The sequence below is a fragment of the Panthera leo genome, chromosome B4 (genome assembly GCF_018350215.1).
Source record: "Panthera leo isolate Ple1 chromosome B4, P.leo_Ple1_pat1.1, whole genome shotgun sequence".
NCBI lineage: Eukaryota > Metazoa > Chordata > Mammalia > Carnivora > Felidae > Panthera > Panthera leo.
The window spans coordinates 121,839,473-121,867,224 of record NC_056685.1 but is presented as its reverse complement, the minus strand read 5'-3'; the positions used below and the strand labels follow the sequence as shown (position 1 = coordinate 121,867,224).

Genomic DNA, 27,752 nt, shown 5'->3' with positions numbered 1-27,752 from the left:
CTCAGGCTCCATCCCAGACCCATTGAATCAGAATCTGTAGCATAATAAGATCCCCAGAGGATTTGTAGTCGCTCTCAAAATTTGAGAGATACTGATCTATAGATACCACGTATCTAAAAAGTGTGGGTTTGGAGTTGATTTGTTCAAATCAGCATCCTAGTAAGGTCCACACTTTGCATTTGGTTCTTATGTCTTAATGTTCTTTTATGCTCTGTATACGTTTCAATTTTATATTACTTTTTATTTCAAGGAATAAAAATTCTCATTGCTGCAGAACAGACGATCTCTAGTGTATCTCAGTGGGGTATTAAAATTCAAAATAAAATAATCACTAAAATGGTGATCTGTCTAGTGATACTGAACAAATAGACTTCTTATCTATGTGGGATTCTGCATTTGTATGTGGAGATACTTTTCACAGGATATTTTTTAGGTTATGATTACTTTGGCTGTGATGATAATGACTAACACGTGGAGGGTACGTACTGTGTACCTACCAGGTGTGCTTCTGAGCGCTTTTCAGAAATTAACTCATTTAATTCTCACAATAGCCCTATGAAGTAAATAACTTCACTTTACACTTCTACTTTACAGATGAGTGAAATGAGGTACACAGAGGTTAAGTAACTTGCCAAGGGTCAGAAAATAAGTGTAAAAGCTGGAATTTCAGTGCGGGCAATCTGGTGCCAAGAGTCCTAGCTCTTATCTGCTAGACTACACTGTCTCCAGCACCTGTGTTGAATTCATTAAATATACTGAACACATATGGTATGAGGCTGTGGGAGAAGGCATAAATTTAGTTATAGCCCATATTTGGAGAATGAATTAGATGACCATTTACTTAACAATTAGATATTAGAAAATTTAACATCCATTTAGTTTATATAGTAAATTTCACTATGATGACCATTGGAATATGTATAATATACAAGAAGGAATCCAGATATGTTAGAGGAGTTTAACTTTACAAGGCCCTTTCAATTAAATATGGACCATGCTTTTTCTAAAATAAGGCATGTATAAAAATTATTAAGAAAATGTTTGCACTTTACCTAGTAGTTATTCTTTGTTGGATACTAGCTGTCATATGTTTCTGTAAAATTTTTAAGTGGTATCTGTCTAATTTTGAATATTTTTCCAGGTGTTATGAATGCTATCTACAATATGTACTTTAAAACTTTTGCAGTTGTGTTGATCCTGCCTATTTAAGGTCTCAAAAAATTGATTACAAGTAATCACAGCTAAATTTTCTAAAATTCAGAATGATTTGATACATTTTGACAATTTTATTTAAAAACCATATATTAATTCATTTGGAGAATTTATGAAGTTCTTTGGGCTTTCTGAATTTTAAAAACTGTAGCAAAGTTGCATGTTGATTAGTTTAATAAAATACCTATTCAGCATGTTCATAATATTTAAATCAACTTCTTATTTCTTCATTGTTATTGCTATGTTTTATGTGAAATGTTTTGAAATGGACTTAAGTACTGCTTAACACAATTTCCACTGCCTTTACAGTCAATTTATCTGATAAAGGGTAACAATGCAATTTCTTAACCATTCATTCATTTCAGTCTCTAATCTATATGAGTCAAAGACCTAAGGTTTGCATACTGATTTTTCTGCAACTTTAATTTCATGGTTCAGATCTTATCATTACTCACAATAGAACATCCAATTGTGCAGATTGAGAATAAAATGAAGGGCAGTTGAGAGATATGATAGAGGATTTAATGGATATTTAAATAGTAAAGGTGTAAGAGCTGACATAATTAAACCTTGTTGAGATCTTGGTTATTACGCATAGTTAACAGCTGAGTTTTGAAATTCATTGGTCCCATGTGTAATTATCATTTGTTCCATTGTGCTGTTGTATGAGTTTATTGTCCATAATGTTTTTCAAAAACATACTTGGGTCATGTTTGAATTTTTTATTTAATTAAGGGTTTTGGACTTTTTGTATTTATGAATTTTAAAGATGAATAATACATATATCTACTCAGTGCCATATAACAGGAGAAACCTAAGGGATTTGGGATGTTTTTGTTTGCTTTAGAATTTGCAACAGGTTTAATTTATATTTGAATGATCTGAGGAAAACTTAATATATAATTCACATTCATATTCTAAAAACTATGAACATTTAAAGATATTTCTTGATTTATCTACATTTCAGCATAGATATGTAGGCATACAATTGATTTCATTCTGTTCAGGAACTACCTTGTAAAGCTAATATATAGATAATGAGTGAGAATTCACAAAAATAAACATAACAAATGTTCAAGTTGATAGAAAAATCTAGAACTGTGTACAGACAGACCTATCTTTGCACTTCAGTGAGGACAGGATTCTAAAATGGACAATTTTCACTTAACACAGTACCACGCAAAGTGAGAACTGCCTATATGATAAAAGCATTTTTATATAAAAAGACTGTTCCCCTATATTCTTTATTGTAAGTAGTATTAACATTAATAGTTCCATCAGTACCTGAAATATATAGAACTAGATAATTTTACCATAGAAATGGGCTACTCTTCCACAAATTCTCTAGGTATTGCTTTCTAAGATGTTAAAAGAATAGACTATATCCACTTATAATAAGATTACTGAATAAATGAGGAATTCAATTCTATAGATGGTGGATACCTACAAAATCAATTCACTGTCTGCTAGTGTTGAATAACTGGCAAATCAAATAGTTTTATTAGCTTTTTTAGAAGTTTCATTAAAATAATATGTCCATCTATAATTCATGTTCTATATCTATACTCTGGGGACAGCTAAAGCAGAATTCTAATATTTTTTAATGCTATGAATATATTTGCATTTTTTAAGGAACAATATAGTGTTGATATTAAGTGGAACTTCCTCTGAAATCATATTTAATTATTTGTAAATATTTGGAAACATATATCCCATAATTAAATTATTGGTATTTAAATTTAGAAATATGATTTTTTTATATTGATTGCTTTAGATTTATAAGAAACATCCCTTTTTAAGTAACATAATGGACCCCTTTTGTGAATTGTCTAAAGATTTACACGCAATACTCTCTACAGCAGAACAGTTTACAAGACTCTGGACCACAGGAAAGTGAAGTAACACCAGAAAATATCTTAACTGTAGCCAAGGACCCAAGATATGCCAGATATCTCAAAATGGTTCAAGTGGTAAGCTAATTTGGTCTGTCTTCTCTGTCTAGCAGCCTCATTTGAAATTCTTAACCCTAGAGGTTTTGTTGTTACTTTTTCTGAGAAAACTGCTAAACCGAGTGACCAAGTTTTCTACTCTTCTTTCCTATGTCTAACTAATGCCCTGATAAAAGAGTAAACAGAGGTCAAATCTTTCTAGTTAAAATTGATCTCACACTTCAAATTAACGTAGTTGGATATAGATTTATGTAAATTGTTTTGCTTTACATAAAGTTATAGCAAATCTTGGATGTATCAAAGGAATGAAAGTGGACTCTTTTTTAAATCATATGGCTTTAGCTTGATTCCTGTATGCTAGTGCAGTTTATTTTTATTCTGAATTTCATTTGTCAATGGCTTGGTCATAGAAAAGAGCCTAAATCTCTTGGCCATTCACGGTAGAGCTTCTACTATCATATGACTTCAGAATTCATGTTTTTTTCTGAGAAATCATTACATGGTATGATACCAAAAAATATCTACAGTTGTCTGTACCAGCAGAAGTTGATTTCATTTTTGTGGAAAGTCCTATTGCAGTGGTTGAAGGAGCTAGCTCTTCATCATTTTTCTGTTAATTAAAAAAAATATCATATTTATAAAATTCTATCAAGCAAAAGAGGTCATAATATTAAAGACCAGTTTTGTTTTTGATATCCATGACATTATTTATTACCAAAATAATTTGAAAACAAATACTGTCTGACATCAGAAAGAGTAGATTGTTCATTTAGAAGTAACAGAAGTGACACTGGGGAGAAGAAAGTATATTCGCTTTTCCTGGCTGTCAGAAGAAGTGGATTTATCACGTTCAAAATTCTTCATTGGCAGCCAAAAACCCTGGTCTAGACTTTAGAAAAAAATAAACCAGACTTTGAGATGCAAATATATAAAGTTCTTTAATCAGAATAAAGTAGGGCTAGTTTTGAGTGTGAATTATGATAAATAATTTAAAAAAATTTTTTTTAACATTTATTTTTGAGAGAGACACACATAGTGTGAGCAGGGGAGCAGTAATGAACTAGCAAAGAGAAGGAGGCAAAGAATCCCAAGCAGGCCCCAGGTTCCAAGCTGTCAGGACAGAGCCCTACACGGCTTGAACCCACAAAACGTGAAATCATGACTTGAGCCGAAGTCAGACGCTTAACTGACTGAGCCACCCAGGCGCCCCTGATAAATATATTTATAAAGCTAGAACCCAGTAAAGCTCTGCTAAGCTTAAAGTATGGACTGTGAAAAACTGTGTTTTACTCTTTCAAACAGAAGAGGAAAACTTTCAAGATGACTCTGGAAGGCTTTTTATTTAGCCTCTTTTCTTACCTAACACATATAAACTATGAAATAGGAACAACCATTTGATGATACCTATAAGAATGCCTTGAAATCTTTGATAAAAAACTACATGTTAGGATAATTTTTATATTGTTGATACATTGCTTCTGATTTTATAAGAAGTTCAAAAACTCATATTTTCCTTTTCAATATAAATTCACTGTCCATTTATTCCACAATTATTTATTAAATACTCACTTTAAGGTACTATTATTAGGAATTGTCTACAGTTAGCCAGCTAAGGTTCTCAGAAATCCCTTGACATTTTTATTTTTGTTATTAATTACTTCGACAAATTTCATTGCTTTTCAGAAGCATATATATCACATGTGTGTGTAAATGACTTTTTTTTAACGTTTATTTATTTTGAGAGAGAGAGATCGCGTGTGTGTGCGTGCGCATGCGTGTGCGCACGCACGCGCGCGCGCACACACACACACACGCACACACGCACACACGTGTGCATGTGGGGGAGGGACAGAGAGAGAGGAAGAGAGAGAATTCCCAGGCAGGCTCTCCAGTGAAGAGCCCGACACGAGGCTCAAACTCACAAACCATGATCATGACCTGAGCCAAAACCAAGAGTCAGACACTTAACCACTTAAACAACTGAGCCACCCAGGCACCCCTGTAAGTGAGTCTTTAAATATTCATTTATCTAATCTTATGGCTTACCATCTCTCTAGGAATAAAAGGCCAAAGTCCTTCACAAACCTATGAGATCCTATACAATTTAGCTCCCCTATTACTCTTTTGATCTCATATCTCCACTTACTCTGCTCCAGCCAGATGTTCCTTAAATAAATATACAGTCTCCTGTCTTAGGCCTTTTACATCAGCTATTCTGCTGGAAACACTTTTCCGCAGGTTTCTTGATAGTTTCACTACTCCACTTTTTTCAGATTTTTACTCAAGTATTACCTTCTCTCTGGCCCCATTCCTTTTACCCTTCCCTGCTGTTTTTTCTTTTCTTTTTTCTTCATATAACTGGCCAGTATTTTACATACTTTGTGTCTCTTCTGTCACTAAAATATAAACTCCATGAGGGTAGAGAATGTTTTGCGTATTGCACTACTCTCAGTTCCTAGAATGATACCTGGCATATAGTGTTTACATATGAATGAAAATGCCTACATTTTCCTCTATGTCATTTTACCTTTTGACAGGTTTGGTGCTAGATTTCTTTTTTACCCCAGCTCAGTGGTTTTCAGACATGAAACATTGTCAAAACATGTTACTGATTCCCATCATATAAAAAATAATCTCTAAACTTGGGACTTGGAGCTAGAGCATATATGTATTTTGAAAATAGCTCCTCTGATTAAGAGCTATTTAAAAAATATTTTACACTATGTACAACATCAATTAAAATATTTTGAGAGACAAAATAAATTTAAATAAATAAATTTAAAATTTATTTGAAAACATTTAAGAAATAATATATTGTGAGTTTTTGTTTTTGTTCTTAACTAATTCTGTAGCATTGCTTGGCACTTAGCCTCAGCCTTTTACTTGGCGTCACTGAGTATGAGTAGGGGCTCAATTTCTTCTGCTTCAGACTTATCCTGTTTTTGCCCCAATTTTCCTGATTTCAGTCCTTCGCCTCTCTTTTGCTTTGGTACGGGTGCTTCTAATTCCTAAACATTTCCAAAGTTCTGGAAGTGCTACTTTGTGGTATCCCCTCTTCAGGCACATAGACTTGGCCTTCCTTTGATATGCTAAGTCATCAATCACTCTTTTATCTGCTTTTAATTTTCATGCATTATGGTTCATATATGCCTCTTAGCCATTAAAATTAGTATTTGTGTTTTATTTCTTTTTGCCTAATTATTTGGGGGTAATTCTCAAGAAGAGGGGAGCAACATCTTTACACTGCCTTCCTAAAACTGCAAGTTCATCCAAGTTAAATTTAATTTTATTGTTTTCAGTTTATTGTGCCAACCTGAATCCCAGAATCTTATTACCCAACTTTTGTTTCCTTCTCCCTATCCTGCATTTCATTCTGCAGACAAAACCACAAACCCTTCTCAAGATTAGCTCCATGCTTTTCCACCTCTGATTCTAGATTCCCCTTCTCTTGATTACTACATGTCCTAATTCTAGTAATCTGACATGTTCCTTCTGAACCCACCAACACATAAAGCTAGAGGTAATATCTCCCTTCAGTGATCTGTCCAACCACTTAATTTTTTTATGGGATTTATCACTCCATATCTTGTTGTTTTTATACATATTTTTATTGCCCCTGTTGAAAAGGAACCATGAGAGGAACTACTGTATCTTGACTCATCTTTCTATTCACTTTAACACTTTATCCAGGAAGGCACTCAATATTCATTGTATGTACTATTTTATCCTGCATATTAACTCTCTGAGGAACTACTGTATCTTGACTCATCTTTCTATTCACTTTAACACTTTATCCAGGAAGGCACTCAATATTCATTGTATGTACTATTTTATCCTGCATATTAACTCTCCTTTCCAGCTTTGTGTCATCTGGACACATATAGATGCATTCCCATTTCTGCAAGTTACTGATTTTAAACGTTTTATAGGACCAGATCAAGAATACAGCAACTAGAGGTTTCCCTCAAGGTTGCATGAATCTACAAATCATTCTTTGGATTATTCTCATTAAGCCATACATAAATCTACCATTTTTCCTGTTTCCTAAGAATATCATGAGTGACTGTCAAAATATCCAACCACAAATGTAGTTACATGTTTGATAGTGCCCTGGATTGTCTTTCCTTGGCACAGTCACTATCAGAGTTCCTGTCACTTCTGCATCATAATTCAGTTCTGGCTTTTTGTTTAAATTCATGTATGAAATAGCTAAATCACTTCCTTTCATTATATCCTTTATCTGTTGGAGGATGAAGTTTTCAGCAAGGTGATAGGAGCTTATCAGATACTCTGATTTGAGGAAGATTAAGCTGCTGGTACATTTGGATAGCTAATGTCCCCCATGAAGCCTGTATCTTATTTTTTTTTAATTTTTTTGTTTTAATTTTAATGTTTTATTTATTTGAGAGAGAGAGAGGGGGAGAGAGAATGAATGAGCGGGGAAGGGGCAGAGAGAGAGGGAGACACAGACTCTGAAGCAGGCTCCAGGCTCTGAGCTGTCAGCACAGAGCCTGATGCAGGGCTCAAACTCACAAACCATGAGATCATGACGTGAGCTGAAGTCGGATGCTTGACCGACTGAGCCACCCAGGCGCCCCAAGGCTGTATCTTATGCTTGTACTTGTTCGCAACATATTTTATGAAAGCCTGATCTAAATCCTCCATCAGGTCAGGTGATCAAACTCCTTTTTATAATACAACTATTGCCTTCTTTTAGCCTCACTTGGCTGCTGGGGGTGGGGGGATCCTTTATCCCACGTTTAAGAATCTCCATATATGTGTATATATATTGATTTATAGGTATCTTCCACGTCTGTTGTAAAACATTCTAATATATTCCTTTCAAATGCCAGCTCCCATTCATGAATTCCTTTCTATTAAGTGTTAACAATCCCTGAGATTTACTTATTTTGATTTGCAGGTTTGCTGTCTGTAAACACACACTTTTTGAGAGGAAGGGTGCTATTGGATTTGTTTTCTCTTTGTTTATATTTCTCCTCTTTAATAATTACCTGCTAGTTCTTCCACTCTATTTTTTCTGCTGTCATATTATTGTTACCCATAGTCTTTCAGTTTTAAGTGAAGATTATTTTTATACTTTGATTTCAGTTTAAAGCCCCTTGATCATACCTATGTGGGTCTTGTTAAGCATAATCTTTTGGTTCTTCTGAATGCTTATACTTTCCCAGGAGTATAATCATCTTAATGCCATAATTCATTACCTAAAATATGGTTCTTCAACAGCATCTGCATACCTAGTTGTGCTTCCTATATCCATATTCTTACAAAACTGTAACTTTAACTGAAAGAACAGATGACAATACCACCTTGCTTTAGAAAAAAATGCCTCACAGCAGTGGAAAAGAATCATTGGAGGCCCATTATAATCTGTACCATTGAATCCTTCAGTTTTTGTCATTGATGTGGGAAGAATCTACATAGCTTTGTATCTCTATACTTCCGGACAGTAAATTGCCTTCCTGCTTTCTGTTTAGTCTTCTAATCAATTATTTTGCTTTGGTGGTTTAGTTCCTTGACTGTGATTGAGAACAAACAGGATTCAGAGAGACTAGATAGAAAGAAAACTGAATCTGACCACTTCCTACAAGGAGGAGCCTAATCCCAGCTAATTTGAGAGGGTAGCTTCATTAGAAATTGCCTTTCACTTTTCTACCAAAATTGTAGATTTTTATTAAAATGCCCAATTTTCCTCAACCTCAGAGGGTGACTAAGGTTTCTCTTGTTTGCCCACTACTAAAAATTTAGTTTTAGTTATTAATGTCGAGAAAGACCAATATCCACGTAATCCATCAAATGAATTGTACTTCGGCTACTTGTATTATCCTGAGTAGTTTGTCATCCGTCATGCATATCGCTACATGTTGTCAAGGCTGAATTTTAGAAGCCTGCCATCCGAAATGTAGGGAATTGTTTGTATTAACAAAAGGGAAGGTAACATGGTCTCAAAAATACCTGTCTTTCTGAAAAAAAAATCATTATATACCAGCAGTATAAAAATCTACTCCTAAAATCCTTCAATAATCATTTCTGCATCCTCAAAAGGGAATTAACAATGCCATAAACTCTCTAACCTCTTACGGACAATAATAGGATTTCTTTCATTTTTAATTGCCTTGATATTTTTGTCATTTAAAAATATGAGTTGCAGGGCACCTCGGTGGCTCAGTCAGTTAAGCATCTGACTTTGGCTCAGGTCATGATCTCGCGGTTCATGAGTTTGAGCCCCGCATCAGGCTCTGCACTGACAGCTCAGAGCCTGGAACCTGCTTCAGATTCTGTATCTCCCTCTGTCCTCTCTCTGCCCCTCCCCTCCCCTCTTTCCCTCTCTCAAAAATAAACATTATATATATATATGAGTTGCTGCTCCATAAGCAGAGTCTTGTACCTGTAATTCCATTTAGGTTGTTTCTTATCTTTTCCAAAGTGTAACATTCTTCCACTCAGTGTCTTAACACTTACTAGGCCCTCAACCCTCTTATAATCTGTACTCTTGCTTCCTTCCTGAATTATTGTCTAGAACCATTTCATTCTCTCTAAGACAGGGAGGAGACAAGTATTTCTGAAATCCTTTAAGCCTCTTCACTAGTATAAAAGCTTGAATTTTCTGACTATCCAGGTAGTGATCACTCACTTCAGATAGAACACATAGAAATCCTACAAGTCACAAATAAAGATTTCTTTTTTTTTAATTTTCAAGCTTCTTGGGTATCAGGATGAACTACAGAGTTTTTGGCTTTCTTTCTAAGCTGCCATGCAAACTTCCTCTTCCTGGGTCCTAGCAGTCTCCTCGAATATACTTCTTTTAAATTTGCCTTGCCTCACTTGCCATATACCTGCAAATCTGTTTAAGAAACTAGACAACTAAAACTGCTTAATAATTATAAACTTCTTTGAACAGAAGCCAACAGAATCTTTCAAGTGTCACAAGTACCAGTTCAACAGAGAAATAAACAGCACCTTGCTTTTTGGTCTCTATACCTTTTTCTGTCACTCCCATATTATTACCCTCTGTGAGATATAATAATGGTTACATTTCCAGAAAGTATTTCTTTTTCTGTGACACAATTTGAATTACTAGGAGTACACCTAGATCTTTACTTCTGGGATGCAACATGGTATAGTTTCTTAGCTTTGTCATGCAGTCCTGAGTGACCTTGTCCAGGTCATATCACCTCTCAAGGCTTCAGTTCCCTCGTACATAAAATGAGATCTGAAGTTCTCTCTATGTTTATGATCTATTAATTGATCTCCAAATTTGAATCTCATTATTAATGAATGTTCCTGGAACACCTGCTGGCATTTTTTTGCATTTTCTGATTTTTTTTTCCTTTTTCAGCAAATTTTACACAAGATTTTTCAGTGAGTAATACTGTTGTGTTCCAAATGTGGCAGATAATTGATTCTGATTTAATGTTTGTTGTCATAATAGTGCAGCACAAGCCTTTACTAAATTACATATTGCTTTTATAACTTAACTGGAATTGTGTACATAGATCACTTTTCCAACGGTTCTCCCCTTTCTACTGGCAGAGCTTGGTGAATCCTTTGCCAGTAATAAATTGTGCATTGGGAAAGTCCGACTTCCACATTAAGCTAATGACTTGTATTTTTTCAAACCATATTTGCCAAAACAGTCTCTTCGGACACTTGGACTTTTTTAAAGTTCTATTTTCTTTGGCTGGCTTAAAATGTGAATTGAATAATCTCCTTGGTTTGGGTGGTTCTGATGCATCTGTTGCCAGCAGTGGATGTTGGCTTGGGGAAATGTGACTTCCATTAACTAAGGATGAAGAATCTCCCACTGATTGTTAAAGATGTTCATCAGGAAGTTATGCACCTTATACACAGGAAAATAATAAAGTATGGATTAGAGTGCTCTTTAGATTAGGCCTAGTCTTTGTGAGAGTAGTTAAAGGCTTTCAAACCTTGTTTGGGATATGACCTCAGTATAACTTCTCATGGTCTAGAGAATTCCAGGGTAGATTCCTCAGCACTGATCAACAGTGTAGTCAGAAGAAGGAGCTGCTGGGGCCCCTGGGTGGCTCAGTTGGTTGAGCATCCAACTTTGGCTCGGATCATGATCTTGCAGTTTAGGGGTTTGAGCCCTACATCAGGCTTTACTCTGGCAGCGTGGAGCCTCCTTCGGATTCTCTCTCTCTGCCCCTCCCCACTCACATTCTCTCTCTCTCAAAAATAAATACACGTAAAAATTTTTTTAAAAAGGAGGAGCTTCTGGTTCATATATAGTCAGAGTTGTGGAAAGCACTGGTACAGATTTACTTTAACTATATGATATTTGTATTTTCATTGTTTTCTGACTCTGTATTATATTAACATGTGTTTTTTTCCCTAAAGTTGACTAATCAGTATCAAGGTCAGTACTTTTTGAATACATAAAGGTTGGGGTGCCGGGGGCAACTTTCTGTGGTGTTTTAGCATCACACTATTCATTGAAGATAAAAGCTGCATGTGCAATAATTGATTTCCTACACATATAAATGTGGATAAAGAAAAGATACAAGTGAACATTTGCCCATTTAATTAATTACATGATTTAACCAACTTTGCAAATTGAAAAGGGAAAATATTCTATCTTTCCCATCAACTAAATGGTCGGCCAGGTACATTGGACTACAACTAAAAGAAAAAAGCAAAGCTTAGCAGAATGGTAACTTTGAATTGGGGTCAGTGGAACTCAAGAAACCACAGTTACCCTCCTTCCTCTCCATCCTATCTTATATCAGATGGAAAAAGTGTTGGATAAAGATTTCCCCAAAGGCCAAAAACCATGACGGTTAGCCACCAATTGAGAGCCCTTGAGGTGTTATCTATGCTTTCCCATACCCTGAGTATCTGGAAGGCCTAGAAACAGGTAACTTTTTGTTATATTTTTGGCCCAAGAAAAAAAATTACTTATTCTCTGCTAAAGTCAATGAACTAGCCTCTAAGGAAACCATGTGTGAAGAATTATCATGCCTATTTTACTGGAAAGTGTTTCACTTTCCCAATAAGATTGTAGATTTTCATTAAAATACCCAATTTTTCAATAATTTCCAAATGAATTGATTTCAGAATCAGTTATGATTTTTCAATGTTTGGCTGCCTTTTGAACTTCCCCAGGTTGCCTTGAGTTTGGAGCCAGTCGTATTGTGTACACATTTAATGTTGAGAAGTATTGCTCTTAAATGATGTACCTGCCCTTTTGTTTGTGCTTTGCTATTTTACTTTTCTTGTATGTGTTTGTTAGAGAGTGGTAAATAATAATATTGCTAAGTTCAGGTTTTAAATTTGCTTTTCCTGATATATTTGTTTTCCTGATTTCTCATCTTCCTTAGAACACCGGAGGAAAAACATGTAGTGGGTCGGTACTAAGTAAGATGGTTGTCAATATCCATTTGGTAATACTATATGCACGTACCTTATCTATTCCTCATATATTCTTTGCCAATAACACTTTGCCATAAACCTATAGCTCAGAATATTTTACTACTGATACCACATATTTTTCATTGTAGCTGTCCTTTGAGGCATTCAGTTGCCAAGAAAATGTTGATTTAAATCATTTGTTTCCAGGAACTAGTTGTTTAACCATTAATGGTATTTACAGTCTCTGGAGAAAATGCATTTTGAACTGTGAACTTCAAGAGTATTTAGAATCCTCAGTCGTATTTGAAGAGTAGTCACATACCAACAAGCTGGTGTACACAGATGTTAGTCTCCTTTAGAGTTGTAGGAGGAGTTCTGGCTGCTGTACACTTGAATTCTTTGTTTTTTAATAATATATGAGATAATTAAAAATTTTTGTCAAGTCAGTTTTTCCTAAGTATAAGTGTATGTATGAAGAGAATATATTTCTTTAGGAATTTATTCCCTGTGTCATATTTGTGTGTCATTGGTATCATCATTAAAATAATTTATATAGGATGGCCTATCTGAAATAATCCGTTCAAGCCAAAACATTCAATTCTTTATTTGTTTATTTTGCTGAATGCCAATAAAATTTATTTCATCTGCCTTAAATTCACTGTAACACTGTACCTCCCTATGTCACTTCCACAAAAGAAAGAAAAAGGAGTTAACCAAACAAAAACATAGAGGGGACTTTTAGAGGATAAGCTTAAGGTAGTTTTAAATTTCATAGGAATCACCTTTAAATGATATATAAAATGGGAACCAAAAAAAAAAAAACAAGGGGCATGTAGCAGAAAAACGTTTTTAACTTTTGATTTCATATCTTTCATTCCAACTCACTTAAAAATTGTGACAAGAAGAACGGTACTCTACTATTAAGGTTCTTAAGCTTTTGAAGATACACACTAACATGACAGTTTTTATACTTGCTGAAATGTGTGGTATAGTTCTTTTACTCCAATCCAACTGTAATTTTTTTAGTCACCCAACTTTGATTTTTCAGTGCCCTTTTATCTTCTTTCCTACTGACCACCTCTGTCAGAAATAAGGGACCTCACAAAAAAGTTTTCCAAAGTTGTAAGGAGGAAATAATAGTGATGTCAGTTAAGTAGTTACTTACTTACCCTTTTCAGAAATATTGTGATTCTCGCTTTAACTATAAATTTGTCTAAGATTACAGTTAATCAGTGGGAGAAAAAGTAAAAGACCAGAGAAGCAAATGAGCTATAATAAGGAAGTAGGCTCACCTCTCATGAGAGAGAAGTATCTTAGAGGTTTTATAGACCATCAAGTTGAGGAAGACATTTTAGCACCATTTTTGACAAGGATCTGATAGCATAAACATTCGTAATGGGGTAGACAGTCCTGGTGTGGAAGATAATTCATCTTGAATAGATCACAGCAATGTAACATACAATAACATATTTCATTTGCAAGTTAATTTTTTGCTAAGGATTGTTTTATAGTTTGGAAAAAATGATACTATGTTAACTGTATGTTTTAAAAAGAAGTAGATTTCAAAATACTAAATTTTGTTGGGAAAATAGTGATATTTATTTCTCTTCTTGAAGATATCTACATCTTAATACTGTAATCTTTAAAAATGTCTCTAGATAAGTACATTTTGCCACAGTTTTTCATAATATAAGACAGCATCCCAACTTTCCTTGTTGTTTTCCTAACCTAAGTTCACAAATGACTTTTATTCGGTTAGTTGGTTAGACTATGTGCTGATGACACACTGATAATAGATACAGGGCCCTTCATTATGGTTCTGTAGCCACGTGGAATGGCTGATACTGGTCATACCTCCTGAAATGGGTACCTGTGGATCCCTGGGGCATTGAGTGAGAGACTTATAACACACCAGTTCACATTACCACTATTGGAAAATTAATTCAAAAGCGACTATTTTGTGATTTCAATCAGTAGAATCATCTTTATAATTAACTACCAGGAATTCTATTTTTATAGCTTTTATTGCTGTATTTGGAGATATTTCTTTAAATCTCTTTGACTAAGTACATATAAGTTAGTATAAGTAAGTTAGTATAAGTAAGTTAAGTTTTCAAAAACGGAACACGAGGCCATCTGAACTTAATTACACTCTTAAGTAGTGAATTCCAAAATGATTTGTTAGAGAAATTCTTTTTAAGTTTTTATTCCTGGAAAGTAGAAATGTAGTTAAATTTAGGAAAATTTAATGAATACCTATTTCAACGAACAAGTATCATTTGAGTGAAATGTGGTATAGCAAAGCTATAATGTAGCTGAGGTATTCTACAATGGAGTTCTAGCATTAATTAGTCTACAAAGTCAGTCTTTAAATTTTAGATATAATTTTTGCATTATAATGCTCCAAATTACTCTTAAATCAACAAATACTTGAGTACCTACAAAATGCAAAGAAAACACAATGCACCATGATCATTGCACTTAATATTTATCATGTTACAAGAGTATCCAGGGGGAAAATAGGTCACATGGGGAAATTGATGCAGCTGTATTTTGAACTGACTCGTAACGATAGATCCTTCGCCTTTTGAAATAATTTCTTTAAAGGTTTTTCTTGATAGGGATTTAAGTTAACTTTAGTTCCCATAGCTAAAAGTCACATGGGGAATTGTTAACATATTTATTTTTTATGAATAAAGTAATAATAACTACCTCACCAATTTTCTGGGGCCCTAGTCATGGCCAGTGTCATTTTTGTCTATTTTACCATGTGATTTGTTCCTTCATCTTTAAAGATATATCATGGGCACTCAGTGAGAAATACATTCTCACTGTGAACTTATCTCTCGAGATAATCATTGTAAAAGGCATAATTTCCTCTTCGCTCCACTGTAAACCACTGTGTATAGCACTAGTCAGGATATGTGAACCTCTTTTTTTCCCCACATATTTAGGTTCAAATCAACAACCCTTTGTGGCAACAGTATTAGAGTTATATCAGAGTCTAGCATTTTCTAAATCTATGCAAGTCATTAGGAATAAAGCTTCCCCTTTTTTTGGACAGCCATATTCATTTTACAGTGATTAAGAGTTTATTTACATTAATCTTGTATTCCTTCACTGAAAACTTCCAGAAGGAGATCATTGAGCATGTGCTTGCTCTTGTGTTAGGGTTTGTTCGGTAAACATTTACTATTATATAGAATATTTCACCTGAAAATTGTATTCTAATTATAGCACCATACTTAATATATTTCAGAAAAGGCAGTGTAGATATTTTTAAGATAGCACTATTGAAAATCAGAAGACAAAGAAATGGTTGAGTTCATTTCACTAAGCTAGTTTTAAATAAACAACCTGATTAGAGGACTGGTTACCTTTTTTCCAACCCGTAGCATCTTTTCAACTCCTACACATTCCCTCTCCCTGCAAATAAAAAAAGTACTATCCACCTGTCAACTCAACAGATCTTTTTTTTTTTTAATTGTTGAGCTACGTAGAGAAAAAAGCTTCATATTTTCCATCTTTTATAACTGAATTGTTGTGATTCAAGCTTATAAACTGAGAGGGAAAACTAAAGTATAAGGAGCATTTTTATGTTACTTTATGAACAAATACTTTGAAAAAGGAAGGTCATTTATCTCTTAGATTGAGTAAAGGCCTTTTTTTCTCCTAATCTAAAACTTTAGGAAAATCTCAACATGGTTTACAAAAGAGTTTAGTAACTTGTCTTTCATTAACACAATACATAAATGTAAATATTGGCAACCTTCAGTTTTTGTGATATAAGAAACTAGTAACTGTTAGTGTTGCCATCATAATTTCATTAGTGTGGCTTCTTTACACACTTTCTCCAGTGACGCAAATACAGACGTGATTTTTTGGAACATCAAACTTATGGCTGCCTTCTCTCTTCTTCATTACTTATGTTGGACTAAGTGCCATTATCACTTGCCAAAAATAATCCCACAGTTCAGTAGACTTCAGTTTTGAGGTCTCTCGTGTCCTCCTCAGACCACCAGTAGCTTTGTCTCTTGGAGATCAGAAATTGGACACTTCTTTTTGATGTTTAACAAACCCAGCTCTGTTCCTTAACCCCTAAGGAAGAATATATCAAAACAACAAATTTTCTAAGCAACATCACTGGAAACATAGCAGCAAATCCCTTTGGAATGCATCGTTTGGAACACAGGCCAAATTATTTTTGTGTCAAGCTTTATGAGATTTGTATTAAGGTGATGATAATGTTAAAAGTCTCTATTAGGCTAAGATATTATAAGTTATTTGTATTTTCTTTTATCTGTATCCATGTACATAAAGGACTAAAGAGTCACCAAATTTTGGTAATATCAGTATTCTTACACTGTAAACAGCTTTAAGAAATGAAAGGTAAAATATGGAGCTTACAAATTTAGGTTTCTATTATTTTTATACTATAACCAAGTCCGTAAAACTAATGTTAAAATAGGGAGCTTATCTAATTCTGCCAACTTATCCTCCCCCATTACTCCTTACCCTCTGCCTCTCCTCATCTCCACTTTATACACACTTTTTTTGCTATCTTTTAGGAAATGTTTTTTTCAACCACATTTCTCCTCCCTTCTGTTTTTTTGGCTTTGTAACTTATTTATATAACCTTTCCGATGATGTCCTATGGATTATGCTAAAGTATAATAAATAAGTCATGTAGTTGAGTTTGTAGCAAGACCTTATACCATCAAACCATAGTTAATAGAAAGAGAGGCATTTTTAAAGAAATATAACATAAAATTCTGCTCTTTTTCACATCTCTCCTTAGCACTTTAGTGTATTTTTATGAAATATTCTAAACTCCTCCTTTTTTCTTCCAAATGTAAGTGTCTGTTCACATTGGATGGCCCTAAGCAAGTAACTGCCTTTTTTTTTCCCTTTCATTTATCCTGAAACTTCATAAGCTAACAAGAGGCCCAAAGTTTTATCTTCCACATTCTTTGCCTTCCAAACCTACCATATTTTACTTTTTAGAATTTATTAAAGATTGCCCCATGGAACAGTTTTACTTTAAGGAGTATGGCTTTGAAGAAATTTTACAAAGGTGTTATTTATTTTCATCTTTCTAACATTTAGGATGCATTTAAATGTCCACTGCTTAGTAGATTACATTTTACTAATTTATAATTTAAACATAACAGTTATGAAGATGAATGTATACAAGGACCTGTAAATGACAGTCTTGCCTTTGCTGCCTCTCAGGAGAAAGAGTCTTCTGGGTAACCTATAAATTTGAAAGACAGCCTGTTTTCCCAAACTCCTTTAACCTAGCAAGCTGTAGAGAACTTGGACTTTTCCTCCTCCATTGCTGAAATAAGAAATTATGGTTATAGAAGGCAACTTATGACTCCTTCTATAACCAACTTTTCTGGACATTTTTCAAAAAAGTAAATAAGAAATGTTAATACATTTTCTGATTTTAAAAATGAGGATTGTAGTTAATAATGATCTGAATTTAATATGGCAAGATCTGTAACATTTTTGTGAGAGATATATGGTCATTAAATTTGAAGACTTTTCATATTAAATTTATAATCCATTTGATTCTCACATTTGTACATATACTTGCCTAGATTTAAATGCAGATTTTATCAGGTGAAATGTAAAATATAATCAGCATTGTTGGGGAGAGACCTATCTACACAAGTATATATTTGTTCTTAAAAATATATGTTTGAGAAAACTTATATAAGATAGATTATTTAAACATCGTGTATATTTCTAAGTCTTTGTGTTTTTCATTTTAATCAAAACTTCTATCCCATCTTTAAGACTCACCTCAGCAAATCCTTTGCTTGTCCTCAACTCAGTCTGCCTTTCCTTGGGTCTAACATTACCCATTCTAGAAACCTCTGTATCAATTGCATGATTGTACTGTGATTACCTAACACATACATCTATTAGACTACTCCCTGAGGGCAGGGACTGATTATGTCTTTTCTCAGCATAAAGCACTCTGCTGCCATAGTGTTATTAAACATTGAAGGTATGGGATTGTGATATCAGAATTCTACCACTAACCCTAGAAATTTACTCTTTTGAGACTAGAAAACAAAAGGGACAACTGCAAAAGAAAGCAGGGGAATCTTAATTGGGTTGGTGCCAGAAACTTCAGGGTAGAGCTCTGAGAAATTGGACTGGACTATCAGTGCTCCTAAAGGGCCTCTTCTATATCTTGGGTTCAAAATTGAATGTCACACAACTGGCTAGTGACACGGAAGGCCTGAAGGGAAGAGTATGCAGCACCAGTGGAGAAGTGATTGAGCTTTTTCCCCATGTGGTCCCTGACTCAGCTTACCCCTTTGCCACATGGGATGAAGAGATAAGACGGAGAGGGTCCCAGCCATGTGTACAACCTTTTAAAGCACAGTGATTCTACTTTTGAAAGTGATATAACCAAGGTCCTCAAATTTAACACATCATATTAACGTTTCCTCATCTTTTGGAATGATGTGAAGAGCAGGAATTGACAAAGAGACTTGATTGCATCTTCTTCCCTTAGAGCTTTGTTAGTGAGCTTTCAATAAATGTTTATTTATCATCAAATCATTTACCTTTTCAAATACATTTGTATTTATTTCTGACATATCCTTTTCTTAGTTTTGATATTCTTATCCTGAATTTTAAGATTTATATGTTCTTAGTATTTTTGTGACTTGTACACTATTAGCATTATCATTACTTAGTGTTTGTATTGGTGAGGCAAGATATATAAATAGTCCCAGGAGAGTTCTTGAATTATTTGACCTTTGTGCATAATGTATCCAAATGGAGTTGGACCATTAGGAAAAGAACATTAACATAACTATACTTCAGAGTAGAAAGCTCTCAGGGTCACCTATGTGGCTCAATCAGTTAAGCGTCCGACTTCAGCTCGGGTCATGATCCTGTGGTCTGGGAGTTCAAGCCCCGCATCGGGCTCTCTGCTGGCAGCTCAGAGTCTGGAGCCTGCTTTGGATTCTGTGTCTCCCTCTCTGCCCCTTCCATGCTGTCACTCTGTCTCTCTCAAAAATAAATACACATAAAAAAAAAAAAGAAAGAAAGCTCTGAAGTCTTTATTTGAAAAGACATTTACTCACCTTGTTAAGTATGTATTGTACCATCCCAGCCAAAGTTTTAATCATTTGAGTTATCACCTTTTTTTTGGTGATATAAGAAAGTGAGAATATGATATCTGATGTGTGTACAGCAGAATTAGTAACGGATAAGTGCAAATGACTTAATTTGGGGATGTGCTATTGATAGCACTGATTCCATGAAGTCAGTTAAAATATGTACCTTGTAGGGGCACCTTGGTGGCTCAGTCAGTTAAGCTTCTGACTTTGGCTCAGGTCATAATTTCGCACTTTGTGGGTTCAAGCCCTGCATCAGGCTCTGTGCTGTCAGCTCAGAGAGCCTGGAACCTGTTTCGAGTTCGGTGTCTTCCTCTCTTTCTGCCCCTCCCCTGTCCATGCTGTTTCTCTCTCTCTCTCTCTCTCTCTCTCTCTCTCAAAAATAAACATGAAAAAAATTTTTCAAGGGCTACATACATACTAATATAAAGGCAAAAGAAGAGCAATTTTAAATAATGAGCCATATAAAAGGTCTTGTTTTGGGGGTATATGGAAACCTATAAAGGAGGGTTTTTTTTTTTTTAGCTTCTATTTACTTTTTTTCTAGTTTTATTGAGAAATAATCGACATACATCACTGTATAAGTTTAAGGCATACAGCCTGATGGTTTGATTTACATATATTGTGAAATAATTACCACAGTAGGTTTAGTTAACATCCATCATCTCACATAGATACAATGAAAAGAAAAAAATTTCTCCTTGTGATGAGAATTCTTAGGATCTACTCTCCTAACAAGTTTCCTGTATATCACATAGCAGGGTTAGCTGTAGTCATCATGTTTTACATTACATTCCTAGTACTTCTTTATCTTATAACAGGAAGTTTGTACCATTTGACCACTTTCCTCCAATTCCCCTTCCTTCTTCTCAACCCCCGCCTCTGGTAATCACAAATCTGATCTTTTTTTTCTGAGTTTGGTGGTTTTGCTTTGTTTTTAGATTCTACATAGAATGAGATCATACAGCATTTGTCTTTATGTGTCTGACATATTTCACCTAGCATAATACCTTCAGGGTCCATCCATGTTGTCATAAATGGTAGTATTTTATCATTTTTTTGTAGTTGAATAAAATTCCATTGTGTGTGTATATACCACAACTTCTTTCTCCATTCATCCATTGATGGATACTTAGCTTGTTTCCATGTCTTGACTATCATAAACAATACTAGTAGGAAAATAGGGCTACAGGATATATTTCTGAGTTAGTGTATTCATTTCCTTTGGATATATTCCCAGGACTAGAATTGCTAGATCATATGGTAGTTCCATTTTTAATTTTTTAAGGAATCTTCATACTGTTTTCTACAGTGGCTGTGCCAATTTACAGTCCCACCAACAGTGCACAAAATTTCCCTTGTTCATTCATGTGCATACCAGCATCTCTTATCTCTTATCTTTTAATGACGGTCATTCTAACAGGCATAGAGGTAATATCTCATTGTGACTTTTAATTTGCATTTCTCTAGTAACTAGGGATATTGAGCATCTTTTCGTGTACCTGTTGGTCATTCATATATCTTGTTTGGAAAATGCCTATTCAGGTCCTTTGCCCATTTTTAAATTGTATTATTTGTGTTTTTTGCTATTGAGTTGTATGAGTTCTTTATGTATTTTGGATATTAACCCCTTAGCAGACATATGGTTTATAAATACCTAAATATTTCTGTAGGTATTTTATGTTCACTTTTTTAATGGTTTCTTTTGCTGAACAGAATCTTTTTAGTTTGATATAGTGTCACTTATTTACAAATGTTGTAGCTCATGCTTTAGGTGTGATTTCCACAAAAATCACTATGAAGACCCATGTCAAGGAACTTTTTTCCTATATTTTCTTCTAAGAGTTTGATGGTTTCAAGTTTTACATATAAGTCTTTAATCCATTTTGAGTTAATTTTTGTGCGTAGTGTAAAATAAAGATCAGGTTTTATTCTTTTACATGTGACTGTCCAATTTTCCCAGCACCATTAATTGAAGAGACTGTCTTTTCTCCATTGAGTATTCTTTGCTCCCTCATCAAATATTAGTTCACCATCAGTATTTGGGTTTATTTCTGGGCTTTCATTTCTGCTTCATTGGTCTATTTATCTGTTTTTATGAAAGAGGCATTTTTAATAATTGATTGTCTTGTGTCCTTTGATTAGGGTGTTCCAGTGATGGCAATAAGAAACAAAATGATATTGGAAGGACTAGACCCAGATCTTCTTGAGTAAGTAATTTTTCTAATATAATGTTACACTAATATGTTGAATTTATCATTTATAATAAAAATATTCCAAGCTCTATTTTTTCCACTAAACAGTGTTTTATGGTTGAAGAAACCATCTTCATAAAGAGTGTCTTTCCCAATATTACAAAATTGAAAAATCTACCCTATGCTACTAAAAACAGCCTTTGCATATTTAAGGAGCAGTTTCAATAGATTCTTGATGAATATATATATATATATATATATATATATATATATATATCCAAAAGAGATGGAATTTGATGACAGTTTTGCTGCATGCAGTAATGTCTATATGAAGCAGGGGTTTTTTTTTTTTTCTTTCATGCTACCTTTTCTTTTTTATTGTATTTTATTCTTTTTTTTTCTTTCTTTTCTTAATTATCTACCAGATTTTTTAAGACCTTAGTATATAAGAAGTTTACTCTACCATGATCTAAGTTGAGCCAGATTGAGGAATAAAGTAAAGCCACTCTAGGTCCACATTAATAATTATTATGAAACTAGATATCTGTTTGTGTGAATTTTATAAAAAAAATTTTTGAGAAATGCTGACAAATTGTGGCTCAGAAATTTGACAATAATTTATTCCATCCAAGCAAACCTGGCTACATAGCTCATTCTGGATAAAATATATCTTAATGGATTATTCAGAGCTAGTCTGTTTTTCAAGTATCTAGATACTTGTAAAGAGTCCAGTTTGGGGTTTTAGTTCACTCCGATGTATTTGGTTATGTTATCCAGACATTCATATTATATTAGCAGTATACTTTGAAATTTTTCTTGGCTCTCAGCCCTTCAAGAAAATGTGTGCATTTTGGAGGTGAAACACCGTAAAACAGTCTTTTTCTCCTATCTTATCTTTTAAAAATAATATTTAAGAATTTTTTTCAAGTCTGTAAGAATAGATTTCCAACATGTATCTACATTTAGTATATATCCAAGTAGCAAACAGTTCAAGTACAATGGCGTATATTGGTAATTTGAACTAAAGCATCTCCAGGATATTTGGCAGTTGTTCTGGAAATTGTTTCTGACACACACTTTAAAAGCAGATGGATTGTGACATATATTTTAATGTGAATAGAACATATGGGTCCAATCCATTTTGGTATTCTTTGGAATATATGTTATAAATATATTTAACATTGACCATGACCTCTTTTTTGCTTCTGGAAATACACAGTAGATCTTCTATAATAACAGAGAGCTAAAATGACCTTTAAAATGATGATTTTTCTCTCTAGAGAAAATGTACTGGAAAACTAACAGTCCAATAAGTATCAGCATATGTTGGATATCCAATTTCTTTACCCCCTACTGGCTTCATTTCATCCTCTGCCCAGCCTAAACCTACTTCATAATCCTTTACTTCAATCAGCTCCCACACCAGGAACTTGAAAGTCATCCTTGATTTTACCCTCTTCCCTATCCCTGATTATGTCAGTCACTATGATTTTTTTCATTTTTAATCTCTCACAGCTGACCACATCCCTCATCATTCCTTACCTGAATTATTATAATTGCTTCTGATTGGTTTCCTTATTCTCTTTCAGTCTGCCACGAAAGCCTTAGTGGGTCTGTTCATGCTTTGTTCTTGTTTTCAAAACTTTCTGTGACTCTCAACTGCCTTCAACACAGAGTTTAACAACTTAGAATTGCATTTAGAGATGCTTTTATCATCAAGACCCAGACTCTTTTGCTTCATTTCTTGCCCCTCTTCCATACATTCCTATCTCCTGCAGCTGTAGCAGACTATTTGCAGTTCTCTGAATTCCCCTATTCCCTTTTGGTATCTTCAATTTTTTTTACCTCTCCTTGGACCTCTCTGGCCTGGCTAATTTCATATTAATTAAGACTCCATTTAGGTATCACTATGGGAGGAAGTCCATGGATGACTACCAAGGGGAGAATGCCCAGCACCCCAATACTTCCTTGACGTATCTCATTTAGAAGTTTGAAGGCCCGTCATTGTCCGTAAATGTTGAGAAACATTCAGTTGCAAGGTGGTGCCAAGTTTTGGGGTAGAATTCCAGTAACAGTTAACTTTGTCTTACAGAAAAGCTGCTCCTCAACCACAGCCTGGAGCCTGAATTCTGATCCATTACCTCATACGTACATGCCATCAGTCACAAGGGTTGAAGAGGGGGTGACTCACTATAACCTATCACTGCTACTACTAGAAAACCTCAGCATTTATCTAGATATGATAAGTGAAATCAACCATCTTGTTAAAGAGGAATCCTGGCACTTTGAGAATGATGTTTATAGAAAATTAGGGAGTCTGACTTTAGGAGAAAAGTTGGAGATGCTGAAGGAGAGAAAATGTGCCATCTGAGGGAAGAGTATACTTTTATTGAGAATCTTAGTACAAATTAAGCCTCAGCCAAGAACTTTCAGTAAAGATTGTTTTGTTTTCCCTTTAAAGTGTAAGCATACACTTTTTTTAAATTAGCCTTAAGTAGTAAGACAGACTCCTACAATGGTTAGAATAGTCTAGATCTGTCTGCACTGAGCAAAGAGCAAAGCTGAAGTTGATACAGAAATAAATACTGATCAAAAATACATTATGATTTCATTGACCTGTGTGGATAAAAATTTGGAAGCTAAGAGTATATAATTTTAAAATAAAACAGTTTATATAAGGAGAAATAAGACCTGGCTATTTTCCTAGAAAAATGACTGTCGTTGAATTTTAGAAAGTTTATGAAACTGAAGAAAATGCCTGATAGTTACCAAATAAAATTTGTTTGATACTTTGTTTTATTTTTTTTTAATGTTTTATTTATTTTTGAGACAGACAGTGTGTGAGCAGGGGAGGGGCAGAGAGGGAGACACAGAATCTGAAGCAGGCTCCAGGCTCTGAGCTGTCAGCACAGAGCCTGACACGGGGCTCAAACTCACAAACCACACGATCATGACCTGAGCCGAAGTCGGACACTCAACCGACTGAGCCATCCAGGCGCCCCTGTTTGCTACTTCTAAATGATGAATTATTTTTGAAATTCCCAAGATTTTGAAAATAACAATAGTGCTTATATAGCCAAGAACTATTCCTGTTTAGCTTGTAAAAATTAGTTTCCAATGACACTGAAATAAAGATATGTAAAAGAGTACCTTTGTCACCATCATACTCTAAAGAGTTTAAGGGAAGAGGCGCCTGGTGGTTCAGGAAATTAAGTGTCTGACTCTTAATTTTGGCTCATTTCATCATCTCACATTTCCATGGGCTCAGCACTCATAGCACAGACCCTGCTTGGGATTCTCCCTCTCTCTCTGCCCCTCTCCCACTTGTGCTTTCTCTCTCTCAAAATAAATAAACATAAAAAAAAATAGTTCGGGGCGCCTGGGTGGCTCAGTCTGTTAAGCATCCGACTTCAGCTCAGGTCATGATCTCACGGTTCATGGGTTCAAGCCCCACGTCGGGCTCTGTGCTGACGGCGCAGAACCTGGAGCCTGCTTCAGATTCTGTGTGTGTGTGTCTCTCTCTCTGCCCCTCCCCCACTTGCACTCTCTCTGTCTCTCAAAAATAAATAAATGTTAAAAAATTTTAAAAAAAATAGTTCAGGGGCACCTGGGTGGCTCAGTCGTTTAAGTGTCTAACTTCGGCTCAGGTCATAATCTCACAGGTCCTGTGTTTGAGCCCCGCGTGGGGCTCTGTGCTAACAGCTCGAAGCCTGGAGCATACCTCAGATTCTGTGTGTCCCTCTGCCCCTCCATGGCTCATGCTCTGTCTCTCTCTCAAAAATAAGTAAACATTTAAAAAAATAGTTTAAGGAGAGAGAAAATGGAAATCTTTTAAGATTAATCTATTCTAGTTTTGCATTCAGAACGATAGAACAGGTATATTCTTTGAATCAATGCAAATTTTCTTATCAGGAGAAAAAAAAGTATTTTCTCCCTTATCCTGTTCTTTTGTATACTTTTATGTCCTAGAACTATGGTTACTATTATTACCTAGTAATTACTACTTTTACTGTTCTAGGATACATAGACTAGCCTCTGTACATGCCCAGCAGGAGATGAAATTCATGATGGTTACGGCTCATCCTAAGGCAGACTCTAGAAATGGTCTGCATATTCAGATTCTGCCCTGCCACTGTCTAGCAATATGACCCTGGACTATTTAATTGCTCTGTGCATAAATTTACTCATCAGTAAAATGGTAAATAGGACTTCACCCTTCACAGAGTTGTTCAGACTTAGAGAATGATGTAAGCACTTAGCACAGCTCTGGACAAGCAGCAAATGGCCAGTAAATGTTAGTTGTGGTTTATGAATGTTTTAATGAGGGAATAGGTATCAATGGATTTTCCAGGCTTTTGGATCGCAACTTATTTATAATCCTCTAGTCGCCTGTATACCATTGTGTTTTCAACAAAGACATACTTAACATACACAGAGTAGTTATCCTTTTGGTTTATACAGTTTTCATTTTCTCAAACTGAAAAATGTGTATTTTAAACTTTGCAGTAAAGAACAGACTTCTGAAATTGAAATTCAGCTGGTCACATTGTTAATATTAGTGGGGGGTGCGGGGGTGGGGTACAGTTTGTAGCATTTTTTGAGGTAAAATTGGTACATAACATTTGATAAGTTTCAGGTGTATGACATTGTAATTTGACATCTGTATACACTGTATACACTACAAAGTGGTCACCACTAAAAGTCATTACCATCATCCATCACCATCCCTCACTCCACTCACTCATTTTGCCCACCCTCATTTTGCTCCCTTTCTGGTAACCACCAATCTGTTTCCTGTACCTGTGAACTTAAATTTGTATTATTTTGTTAATTCATTTGTTTGCTTTTTTTTTTTTAGATTCCACATGTGAGTAAAATCATTTGATATTTGTCTTCCTCCATCTGACTTATTTCACTTAGCATAATACCTTTGTGGTCCATCCATGTTGTTGTAAATGGCAAGATTTCATCCTTTTTTATGGCTGAGTAGTATTCATTGTGTGTGTACATACACATATACATACATACCTATACATATAAATATATATACTACAACTTATTTAGCCATTCATCCAATGATGGACATTTAAGTTGTTTCCATTTCTTGGTTATTGTAAGTAATGCTGAATGAACATAGGGGTGCAAATATCTTTGCAAATCAGCATTTTTGTATTCTTTGGATAAATACCCAGAAGTCAAATAGCTGAATCATATACTTGTATTCTTAATTTTTTGAGGAATGTCCATACCGTTTTCCACAGTGGCTGTGCCGGTTTACATTCCTACCAATAGTTTGTGAGGCTTACCTTTTCTCCAGATCCTAAGCAACACTTGTTATTTCTTGTCTTCTCGATAATACCCATTCTACCCAGTGGGAGATGATATCTCATTGTGGTTTTGATTTGCATTTCTCTAATAATTAGTGATGTTGAAGATGTTTTCATGTGCCTGTTGGTCATTTGTATGTCTTCTTTGAGAAAATGTCTATTCAGATCCTCTGCCCATTTTTTAATCAGGTTGTTTGTTATTTTGTTGTTGAGTTTTATAAGTCCTTCATATATTTTAGATATTAGTCCTCTGTCAGATATATGATTTGCAAAAATCTCCCATTCAGTAGGTTGCCTTTTCATTTTGATGATGGTTTCTTTTGCTGTGCAGGGGCATTTTAGTTTGATATAATCCCATTTGTTTGTTTTTGCTTTTGTTTCCTTTGTTTTTGGACTCAGAGCCACAAAAATATTACTAAGACCAATGTCAAGGAGCTTATTGTATGTTTCCTTCTAGCAATTTTATGTTTTCATGTCTGACATCGTAGTCTTTAATTAACTTTGAGTTAATTTTTATGTGTGATATAGTGATCTAGTTTC

The 27,752-nt window shown here is 34.7% G+C and overlaps 1 protein-coding gene across 7 annotated transcripts in view; it reads left to right on the top strand.

Annotated features, from left to right (window-relative positions):
- Positions 1-27,752, top strand: part of WASHC3 (WASH complex subunit 3) — a 104,642-nt gene that overhangs the window by 10,245 nt on the left and 66,645 nt on the right. For 5 of the 7 annotated variants that reach the window (XR_006205055.1, XM_042947529.1, XM_042947527.1 and 2 more), the window contains exons 5-6: positions 3,072-3,182; positions 21,836-21,900. Coding sequence is in view for 6 of the 7 variants with exons in the window: in XM_042947529.1 (XP_042803463.1) it covers positions 3,072-3,182; positions 21,836-21,900 (176 nt within the window). In the remaining variant the exon portion in view is untranslated. Of the gene's footprint in view, positions 1-3,071; positions 3,183-21,835; positions 21,901-23,977; positions 24,535-27,752 lie in introns of those variants that run through there. The other 2 variants (XM_042947532.1, XM_042947528.1) reach the window with 2 other exon arrangements.